Source organism: Triticum dicoccoides, chromosome 5B (genome assembly GCF_002162155.2).
Source record: "Triticum dicoccoides isolate Atlit2015 ecotype Zavitan chromosome 5B, WEW_v2.0, whole genome shotgun sequence".
Taxonomy (NCBI): Eukaryota; Viridiplantae; Streptophyta; class Magnoliopsida; order Poales; family Poaceae; genus Triticum; species Triticum dicoccoides.
In genome coordinates, this window is record NC_041389.1 from 38205675 (window position 1) to 38217540 (window position 11866).

An 11866-nucleotide genomic window follows, 5' to 3' on the forward strand; every position below is an offset into this window, starting at 1 on the left:
AACTTGATCTGAAGTTTCATGATCATCATCATTAGCTTCCTCACTAATTGGTGTGGGAATCACTGGAACTGATTTCTGTTATGAACTACTTTCCAATAAGGGAGAAGGTACAATTACCTCATCAAGTTCTACTTTCCTCCCACTTACTTCTTTCGAGAGAATCTCCTTCTCTAGAAAGGATCCATTTTTAGCAACGAATACCTTGCCTTTGGATCTTTGATAGAAGGTGTACCCAACAGTTTCCTTTGGGTATCCTATGAAGACGCACTTATCCGATTTGGGTTCGAGCTTATCAGGTTGAAGCTTTTTCACATAAGCATCGCAGCCCCAAACTTTAAGAAACGACAACTTTGGTTTCTTGCCAAACCACAGTTCATAAGGCGTCGTCTCAACGGATTTTGATGGTGCCCTATTTAAAGTGAATGCAGCCGTCTCTAAAGCATAACCCCAAAATGATAGCAGTAAATTAGTAAGAGACATCATAGATCGCACCATATCCAATAAAGTACGGTTACGACGTTCAGACACACCATTTCGCCGTGGTGTTCCAGGTGGTGTAAGTTGTGAAACTATTCCATATTGTTTCAAATGAAGACCAAACTCGTAACTCAAATATTCACCTCCACAATCAGATCGTAGAAACTTTATTTTCTTGTTACGATGATTTTCCACTTCACTCTAAAATTCTTTGAACTTTTCAAAGGTTTCAGACTTATGCTTCATTAAGTAGATATAACCATATCTGCTCAAATCATCTGTGAAGGTAAGAAAATAACGATACCCGCCACGAGCCTCAACACTCATTGGACCACATACATCTGTATGTATTATTTCCAATAAGTTAGTAGCTCGTTCCATTTTTCCGGAGAACGGAGTTTTAGTCATCTTGCCCATGAGGCACGGTTCGCAAGCACCAAGTAATTCATAATCAAGTGATTCCAAAAGTCCATCATCATGGAGTTTCTTCATGCGCTTTACACCGATATGACCCAAACGGTAGTGCCACAAATAAGTTGCACTATCATTATCAACTTTGCATCTTTTGGCTTCAATATTATAAATATGTGTATCATCACGATCGAGATTCAACAAAAATAGACCACTCAGCAAGGGTGCATGACCATAAAAGATATTACTCATATAAATAGAACAATCATTATTCTCTGATTTAAATGAATAACCGTCTCGCATTAAACAAGATCCAGATATAATGTTCATGCTCAACGCTGGCACCAAATAACAATTATTCAGGTCTAAAACTAATCCCGAAGGTAGATGTAGAGGTAGCGTGCCGACGGCGATCACATCGACCTTGGAACCATTTCCCACGCGCATCGTCACCTCGTCCTTAGCCAACCTTCGTTTAATCCGTAGCCCCTGTTTCGAGTTACAAATATGAGCAACAGAACCAGTATCAAATACCCAGACGCTACTACGAGCATTAGTAAGGTACACATCAATAACATGTATATCAAATATACCTTTTACTTTGCCATCCTTCTTATCCGTCAAATACTTGGGGCGGTTTCGCTTCCAGTGACCAGTCCCTTTGTAGTAGAAGCATTCAGTTTCAGGCTTAGGTCCAGACTTGGGTTTCTTCTCCTGAGCAGCAACTTGCTTGCCGTTCTTCTTGAAGTTCCCCTTCTTCCCTTTGCCCTTTTTCTTGAAACTAGTGGTCTTATTGACCATCAACACTTGATGCTCCTTCTTGATTTCTACCTCCGCAGCTTTTAGCACCGCAAAGAGCTCGGGAATAGTCTTGTTCATCCCTTGCATATTATAGTTCATCATGAAGCCTTTATAGCTTGGTGGCAGTGATTGAAGAACTCTATCAATGACACTAGCATTAGGAAGATTAGCTCCCGGTTGAGTCAAGTGGTTATGGTACCCAGACATTCTGAGTATGTGTTCACTGATAGAACTATTCTCCTCCATTTTGCAGCTATAGAATTTGTTGGATACTTCATATCTCTCAACTCGGGCATTTGCTTGAAATATTAACTTCAACTCTTGGAACATCTCATATGCTCCATGATGTTCAAAACGTCTTTGAAGTCCCGATTCTAAGTCGTAGAGCATGGCACACTGAACTATCGAGTAGTCATCAACACGCGTCTGCCAGGCATTCACAATGTCTGCAGTTGCTGGCGCGGGTGGTACACCTAACGGTGCTTCCAGGACGTAATTCTTCTGTGCAGCAATGAGGATAACCCTCAAGTTACGGACCCATCCCGTGTAGTTGCTACCATCATCTTTCAACTTAGCTTTCTCTAGGAACGCATTAAAATTCAAAGGAACGGTAGCACAGGCCATTGATCTACAATAACATATATATGCAAAATAACTATCATGACTATGTTCATGATAAATTAAAGTTCAATTAATCATATTACTTAAGAACTCCCACTTAGATAGACATCCCTCTAGTCATCTAAATGATCACGTGATCCAAATCAACTAAACCATGTCCGATCATCACGTGAGATGGAGTAGCTTTCAATGGTGAACATCACTATGTTGATCATATCTACTATATGATTCACGTACCTTTCGGTCTCAGTGTTCCGAGGCCATATCTGCATATGCTAGGCTCATCAAGTTTAACCCAAGTATTCTGCGTGTGCAAAGCTGGCTTGCACCCATTGTATGTGAACGTAGAGCTTATCACACCCGATCATCACATGGTGTCTCGGCATGATGAACTGTAGCAATGGTGCATACTCAGGGAGAACACTTATACCTTGAAATTTAGTAAGGGGTCATCTTATAATGATGCCGCCGTACTAAGAAAAATAAGATGCATAAAAGATAAACATCACATGCAATCAAAATATGTGACATGATATGGCCATCATCATCTTGAGCTTATGATCTCCATCACCGAAGCATCGTCATGATCTCCATCGTCACCGGCGTGACACCTTGATCTCCATCGTAGCATCGTTGTCGTCTCACCAACTATTGCTTCTACGACTATCGCTACCGCTTAGTGATAAAGTAAAGCAATTACATGGAGATTGCATTGCATACAATAAAGCGACAACCATATGGCTCCTGCCAGTTGTCGATAACTCTGTTACAAAACATGATCATCTCATATAACAATTTATATCACATCATGTCTTGACCATATCACATCACAGCAAGCCCTGCAAAAACAAGTTAGACGTCCTCTACTTTGTTGTTACAAGTTTTACGTGTCTGCTACGGGCTTCTAGCAAGAATCATACTTACCTACGCATCAAATCCACAACGATTTTTCGTCAAGTGTGTTGTTTTAACCTTCAACAAGGACCGATCATAGTCAAACTCGATTCAACTAAAGTTGGAGAAACAGACACCCGCCAGCCACCTATGTGCAAAAGCACGTCAGTAGAACCAGTCTCATGAACGCGGTCATGTAATGTCGGTCCGGGCCGCTTCATCCAACAATACCGCTGAATCAAAGTAAGACGTTGGTGGTAAGTAGTATGACTATTATCGCCCACAACTCTTTGTGTTCTACTCATGCATAAAACATCTACGCATAGACCTGGCTCTGATGCCACTGTTGGGGAACGCAGTAATTTCAAAAAAAAACCTACAATCACGCAAGATCTATCTAGGTGATGCATAGCAACGAGAGGGGAGAGTGTGTCCACGTACCCTCGTAGACCAAAAGTGGAAGCGTTTAATAACGCGGTTGATGTAGTTGAACTTCTTCGCGATCCAACCGATCAAGTACTGAACGTACGGCACCTCCGCGTTCAGCACACGTTCTGCTCGATGACGTCCCTCGTGCTCTTGATCTAGTTGAGGACGAGGGTGAGTTTCGTCAGCACGACGGCGTGGCGCCGGTGATGATGATGCTACCGACGTAGGGCTTCACCTAAGCACTACGATGGTATGATCGAGGTGTGCAACTGTGGAGGGGGGCACCACACACGGCTAAGAGAAACTTGTGTGTTCTAGGGTGCCCCCTGCCCCCGTATATAAAGAACGGAGGGGGAGGCCGGCCGGCCCTAGGGGCACGCCCAAAGAGGGGGAGTCCTACTAGGACTTTCTAGTCCTAGTAGGATTCCCCTCCAAGGAAGAGGGGGAAGGAAGGAGAGGGAGAGGGAGTAGGAAAAGGGGGCGCCCCCCCCCCTTCCCTTGTCCAATTCGGACTCCAAGGAGGGCGCGCGGCCTGCCCTGGCTGCCCTCCTCTCTCTCCACTAAGGCCCATGGTGGCCCATTAGTTCCCCCGGGGGGTTCCGGTAACCCTCCGGCACTCCGTTTTTACCCGAAACAATCTGGAACACTTCCAGTGTCTGAATAACATGGTCCAATATATCAATATTTATGTCTCAACCATTTCGAGACTCCTCGTCATGTCCGTGATCTCATCCAAGACACCGAACAAACTTCGGTCATCAAAAACACATAACCCATAATACATATCGTCATCAAACGTTAAGCGTGCGGACCCTACGGGTTCGAGAACTATGTAGACATGATCGAGACACATCTCCGATCAATAACCAATAGCGGAACCTGGATGCTCATATTGGCTCCTACATATTCTACGAAGATCTTTTATCGGTCAAACCACATAACAATATATGTTGTTCCCTTTGTCATCGGTATGTTACTTGCCCGAGATTCGATCGTCGGTATCATCATACCTAGTTCAATCTCGTTACCGGCAAGTCTTTTTACTCGTTTCGTAATACGTCGTCCCGCAACTAACTCATTAGTCACATTTCTTGCAAGGCTTATAGTGATGAGCATTACCGAGAGGGCCCAGAGATACCTCTCTGAAACACAGAGTGACAAATCCTAATCTCGATCTATGCCAACCCAACAAATACCTTCGGAGACACCTGTAGAGCATCTTTATAATCACCCATTTACGTTGTGACGTTTGATAGCACACAAGGTGTTCCTCCGGTATTCGGGAGTTGCATAATCTCATAGTCTGAGGAACATGTATAAGTCATGAAGAAAGCAGTAGCAATGAAACTGTAACGGTCATAATGCTAGGCTAACGAATGGGTCATGTCCATCACATCATTCTTCTAATGATGTGATCTCGTTCATCAAATGACAACACATGTCTATGGTTAGGAAACATAACCATCTTTGATTAACCAGCTAGTCAAGTAGAGGCATACTAGGGACACTATGTTTTGTCTATGTATTCACACATGTATTAAGTTTCCGGTTAATGCAATTCTAGCATGAATAATAAACATTTATCATGAAATAAGGAAATAAATAATAACTTTATTATTGCCTCTAGGGCATATTTCCTTCAGTGACATCTTGCACGGTCATGTTAGAAAGGCATGTCTGAGGATAGCTTGTCAGCTATGTTAGCAACAACGTCGGTACCAAGAGCCGGGGACGAAGAGAACCATTTTCCTGCTCGATCGCAAGGCGAGGCGGCCAATAGACAAAGTTCTCGTCCATCAGTGGTTACCGGAATGTTAACAACAATAGTAACAAGGTCTTACTGGCAAAGTTGTACTTGAGGGTGTTGACATAAGCAGGGAGTTATCACTGCTCAAATAAGTTAGATTAGTTAAACAAAAGAATGGAAAGGAAAATGTGATTTTCAGATTAAACAGACCAATGAAAATAAAACATGATTGTACACAAGTATTAGGTGTATATCCATGCCAAGGAAAGGCAGAGCATGATATATCTAACATGACAGCAAGTAGATAACCATTTAGGTAAAGGGGAGGAAATTTATGATGTTACCCATACAATAGTGTTTGAATAATTGATTAAGAAATATTTAGCATTGGCTTCGTTGGTATTTTCCCGAATAGGAGGGAGATGATGCAGTACAGTTCTTTGGGAGTATTCTTTCCGTTTCATAATGTAAGATATTTTTTGATAAAAAACATCTTACATTATGAGACGGAGGGAGTAATATAACTAATCCCATCGATTGAGATGGTACTTGCCTAATTTTTTCCATAGAAAGAAAATGAAAGTCAAACCTATAGATCAGTCAGCAATCTCGGCCACCCACTCTTCTGAGTTTCTCAAGGTGCCGCGGCTGCTCGCGCTCTGTACCTTCGCTTCCACGGTCGCCGCTCCCGGCCGCCGCCGCCACCACCACCGCGACCTCTGCGCCCATCACAGAAGCCAGCGGCTCCCGCTCTCCACTCCGGTGGCGTATAGCCGTCTCTCGCGTTCGCCGCTGCGGATTTGTTGATCTCGCCGGCGGCGGCGCTGGCCTGGCTTCCATCGAACAGGTATGGACTGTGAGATAGCTTGCTTGGTCTACTTTTCAACTTCTGCAGTGAAATTTGTTGGTGTTTTAGAAGTATGAGTGTGGTGGCGCCGCGGTGTGGTAAGTGATGTATTCCTGCACATAGATCTTGCTGGAAAAAAAAACAATTGTGTACGCGCTAGTCTGCTACCATCGTACTTTACCAGTCATAGTTGACATCATATAGATCTTACTGAAACTAAGGTGACAATAACAATAAAAGTACTAATAATTGTTTATCTGCTAGCCTGCTTCTTTTACAAGGAGATCTTATATAATATACTAAAAGCAATCTTATTTAATCAGTTGTTATAGTTGACAAGTTTCATGATGCAAAGTTGGTACGCGTATGCTTGCTTGGAGAATTTGACAAGTTTTGTATTCCACTGTTGTTCAACCCTCTGATCACTTTAATATATATACCTCGGTACTATGTACGCAAACCAATTAGTTTATCTTGATGATCAAGCACAACTTTTGTGTGTATATGCAGACAAGAACTGATCTTTATTTGGTTGCGGGGTACAACCAAATACTGGCTCATCCGACCCACTAGATTGGAGGCAGTTAACGATGCGTATATATTAGTGTGTCCTTAAACCACTGTCATATATGGGTATCCTATCTCACCTTGGAATTCCCTGGCCTTCAACAAGCACCATTATCTATCGACCAGGTTTCCAGACTAATTTGGAGCCCTACTATTTGCTGTTTCTTGTGCACGAACTGATGCTTTCAAAAGACATAAAGTAACTCCATCAATCATGCGACTGGACTCATAATTCCAGTTCCAGTAGACTTAGTCAGCTAGTGTAGCAACTCAAAGGTATTTTAAACCGTAATTTCAGATCTTTTATTCTAGCAATAATGATTCGACTGAAGCTGGTACAATCGGATAAATAGGATGGTCACCATTTATTCATGTATCTATGTACCAGGAGTTCATGTCGACAATAAATTTTGTCATTTGGGGAGTGATTGAATTCTGATAAAAATTGCGGATTTGCATGTTCATCTTGAATTGACTGTGACTGGGTTTTCTTTTCTACTCCCTCAGTCCCAAAATTCTTGTCTTAGATTTGCCTAGATACGGATGTATCTAATACTAAAAGGTGACTTGATACATCCGTATTTAGACAAATCTAAAACAAGAATTTTGGGACGGAGGGAGTACTAAATTGTGAAATTGGGTACACATACTTTTGTAGCATTCTTGTGCATTTGGGTCGGTAATTGACACTTATGGAGTTACAGTCGCAATTATGGTTGTTATTCAGTATGATACCTACAGACCTACTCTCTTAGTGATGATGCATACATATATTGCCAGGTGTTTGCTTTGTCGTGCTGAAGCTTGGGGCCCTTTTCTGCAAACCTGGGCATTTTGGTAGCAACACTCATAAAACATCCAGCAGATGGTGAGCGCCTTGGCAGGGGTAATGACCTCTGTCATCGGCAAGCTCACCGCGCTGCTCGGGGAGGAGTATGCAAAGCTGAAGGGTGTGCATAGGGAGGTAGAGTTCATGAAAGATGAACTGAGCAGCATGAACGCCCTCCTTCAGAGACTGGCAGATGTGGACCGTGATATTGATGTGCAGACCAAGGAATGGAGGAACCAAGTCCGGGAGATGTCTTATGACATCGAGGATTGCATTGACGACTTTATGAAAAGCCTTGGCCAAACTGACATGTCTAAGGCTGTAGGTCTTGTCCAAAGTGTGCTCCAGCAGCTCAACGCACTGAGGGCACGCCATCAAATCTCCAGCCAAATCCAGGGACTTAAGGCGCGTGTTGAAGATGCAAGCAAGCGACGTATGAGGTATAAGCTTGATGAGCGCACCTTCGAGACTAGCACCTCAAGGGCCATTGACCCTCGTTTACCTTCACTCTATGCTGAACCGGATGGGCTTGTCGGTATTGACCAGCCAAGAGATGAGCTCATCAAGTGCCTAATGGAGGGTGTGGGTGCATCAGTGCAGCGGCTAAAGGTCATATCCATTGTGGGTTTTGGAGGTCTCGGTAAAACTACCCTTGCGAATGAGGTGTACTGTAAACTGGAAGGCCAGTTCCAGTGTCGAGCTTTTGTTTCATTGTCACAGCAACCAGATGTGAATAAGATCTTAAGAAATATACTCTCTCAAGTTTGCCCACAAGAGTTTCCTAGCACAGATATATGGGACGAGGGAAAGCTCATTGACGCAATCAGAGATGTTTTAAAGAACAAGAGGTACGTTCATGAACTTTGAATGAGAAATTGGCTGTTGGTACTGCATCATATTTTCTTCAATATTGATTTTTATTTAGTAGCCTTGTCATTCTACTACTTTCTACAATTGTTTAATTAACACACCTCTTAAACTATATATAGATGCTTTCGTTACATTCTGAACATATGCAGTTGTGAATAGTGTTGGTTCACAGTTTGTGTGGTTATATTTTTAGAGGCCTTAAAATGCTTACTTTACAATCGTAACCGCCTACACTAAATTGAGCTTCCGTGGTGTGGCCATACCATTGGGAAAGGGGATAATGGCTGTCCGTGATAATACATAGAAAAGAAATGCTTGTGTGTGTATTTTTGTCCATAATGTTTCCTTATTCATGAGAGATTTGCATGCACTTTGTAGGTACTTAGTCGTCATTGATGATATATGGAGTACTCAAGCTTGGAGGATTATCAAATGTTCCTTGTGTGTGAATGATCTGGGAAGCAGAATAATCACGACAACACGTAGTATTGATATAGCCAAGTCATGTTGCTCTCCTCACCATGATCGTGTCTATGAAATAATGCCTCTTACAACAGCTAACTCTAAGAGTTTATTTTTCAAACGAATATTTGGCTCGGGAGATATATGTCCTCCTCGACTGGAGGAGGGCTCGTCGGAAATATTGAAAAAATGTGGTGGTTCTCCATTAGCGATTCTTACAATAGCAGGCTTATTGGCTAATAAAGGTAGTACAAATGAAGAATGGGAGTCGGTGTATAATTCAATCGGTTCGACATTGGAGAAGGATCCTGGTGTAGAAGAGATGAGAAGGATATTATCTTTTAGCTATGATGATCTTCCCCACCATTTGAAGACATGTTTGCTGTATCTAAGTGTATTTCCGGAGGATTATGAGATTGAGAAGGATCGATTGATAAGGAGGTGGATCGCTGAAGGATTCATTAATACTGATGGTGGGCAAGATTTGGAGGAGGTAGGAGAGTGCTATTTTAATGATCTTATTAATAGGAGCATGCTTCAGCCAGTGAAAATCCAATATGACGGTCGAGTCGATTCATGCCGAGTCCATGATATGATTCTTGATCTCCTTACATCTAAGTCAACTGAAGAAAACTTTGCCACCTTCTTTGGTGACCAAAAACAGAAATTCGTGCTTCAGCATAAGATCCGCAGGCTATCCCTCAATTATTATTCCCAAGAGCACATCATGGTTCCATCAACAGCAATCATTTCTCATTGTCGATCACTCAGTATTGTTGGGTATGCTGAAAAGATGCCTTCACTTTCGAAGTTTCTATTTCTGCGAGTACTTGATATTGAAAATGGCGAGGAGATGGAGAGCAATTGCTTTGAACATGTGAGGAAGCTGTTTCAGTTGAAGTATTTACGACTCAATGTTAGAAGCATTTCTGCACTCCCTGAACAATTAGGAGAACTACAGCATTTGAGGACTCTGGATATGGGGTGTACGAAGATAAGGAAAATGCCCAAAAGCATTGTTCAGCTGCAACATTTAACATGTTTGCGTGTCAGTAATCTGGAATTACCCAAAGGAATTGGGAATCTGCAAGCCCTGCAGGAGCTATCAGACATCAAAGTCAACCGGGACAGCCTGGCATCTTGTTTGTTGGAGCTGGGCAATCTGACTAAACTGAGGATTCTTGGGCTATGCTGGTGCCTTGTCGATGTGCACAGCAATAAAGAAATTTTAATGGATAACTTGGTCTCATCGCTCTGCAGGCTGGGAAGACTCAACCTTCAATCCCTGAGTATTCAAAGCAACTACAGATATTCGCGCATAGATTTCTTGTTGGATTCTTGGTTCCCTTCCCCTCATCTCCTCCAGAAGTTTCAGATGGGCATGTTCTATTTCTTCCCCAGAGTGCCAGCTTGGGTTGCATCACTTAACAAGCTCACCTACCTGGATATCAATATTGATCCAGTAGAAGAGGGTGCACCGGAGATCCTTGGAGATTTGCCTGCTTTGCTGTTTCTATGGTTGACATCAAGATCAGCTGCTCCTGAGCAAAGGCTCATCGTAAGTAGCGACATGTTCATAAGCCTAAAGGAGTTCTACTTCACCTGTTGGAGCAATGGGGAAGGCCTGATGTTCGAATCTGGGGCCATGCCAGGGCTTGAGAAGCTGCGGCTTCCGTTTGATGCAGGCAGTGGTCTTGCTTTTGGCATCCAGCACCTCTCTTCCCTCAGGCATCTTGCTGTTGAGATCATTTGCATCGGCGCGACGGTTCGGGATGTGGAGGCGTTGGAGGAGGCCATCAGGAACACGGCGGATCTCCTTCCGTACCACCCCACACTGGAAATACGAACGTGGGATGACGAACATATTGTGAAGGAGGAGCAAGGCAATGCCGAAGAGGAGATCCAGGCAAGCGGCTGAAAGTCAGTGTGCAGTGTATGTAAGCGTACACATCACATACCTCATTCGACAATTTTAAAAGTTTCCTTTTTACTCTTATATGATGCACATTTTGTACAAGTTTGCTTGGACTAAATCGCTTACGTATTTTGGTGTTGCAAAGTATTTAGCTACTTAGCGAGGTAGAAAAACAAGAATTCGAGCATATATCTCACAATATCTTGGTGAAGTGTAGTGTTGTTGATATGGGCCAAAGATGCAGAAGATATAGGAATTTTTCTTTTGGACGGCATGTGTTGCTAAGATTTTGCAAAGAGCGTTTTACCACTAGGCTACCATTTGGGGATGCCCTCCTTAAAAAAATTAGTGTTGCTAAGATTAACATTAAAGCTTAAAAAGGTTTGTTAGATTGTAGTGTTATTTGTCAAAAGATAAACATGCTACATTACACGGTTGGTGGAACAAACGTCTGCGTTATTTAGGAATCCAGCGTGTGAAAAATATTTAGATAATTACTAATCATGATTGATGTTGGTTGATGGTTGTCGAACAATAAATATTTGGTTTTGTGAATTATGCCCATGGGAAAAATTCAGAATATGGAGACTGTTGGAGCAGGTTTTTTGTCTCGAGTCTCTGCATTTTTCTTGGAATAGGAGGACTGCTGAAGATTTTCTTAGTAGCCATGCCTTTCCTCCGCATCCGCCTATTCTTTTTTTTCTTTTTCTTTTTGCGGGAACCGCCAGCAATTCTGGAACTAATGTTCTTTTTCCACCTGGCTGTTGCTACACTAATTCTGGAACTGGAATTTATTCTAGCCGGCCTGACCTATATCTAGCATTGGTAGTCTTGAGTTATTAGTTTCAGACTTCTATATGTATAGGTGTACGGGCAGGGGGCAGGGGCTGCCATATTAGAACATGATAATCCTTTTTTCTTAAATTAGAACATGATAATCCTACATCAATGAACAACAACGGACCATTACTGGCTCCCTTCACACTAATTAACTCC

At 42.6% G+C, this 11866-nt stretch overlaps 1 protein-coding gene across 1 annotated transcript; it reads left to right on the forward strand.

Moving 5' to 3' along the window:
* The first annotated feature begins 6024 nt into the window (after positions 1 to 6024).
* Positions 6025 to 11125, forward strand: LOC119307212 (disease resistance protein PIK6-NP-like). The gene is made up of 3 exons (XM_037583306.1): positions 6025 to 6227; positions 7575 to 8471; positions 8872 to 11125. The coding sequence occupies exons 2-3, from the start codon at positions 7660 to 7662 to the stop codon at positions 10871 to 10873; spliced, it is 2814 nt and encodes a 937-aa protein (XP_037439203.1). The 5' UTR covers positions 6025 to 6227; positions 7575 to 7659; the 3' UTR covers positions 10874 to 11125.
* The last annotated feature ends 741 nt before the right edge of the window (positions 11126 to 11866 follow it).

Excerpts from the sequence above, each read along its gene's own strand:
- LOC119307212 (XM_037583306.1), top strand. The coding sequence starts at position 7,660 with ATGGTGAGCGCCTTGGCAGGGGTAATGACCTCTGTCATCGGCAAGCTC. Across the intron at positions 8,472-8,871 it reads GATGTTTTAAAGAACAAGAG|GTACTTAGTCGTCATTGATG; the intron begins GTACGTTCATGA and ends TGCACTTTGTAG.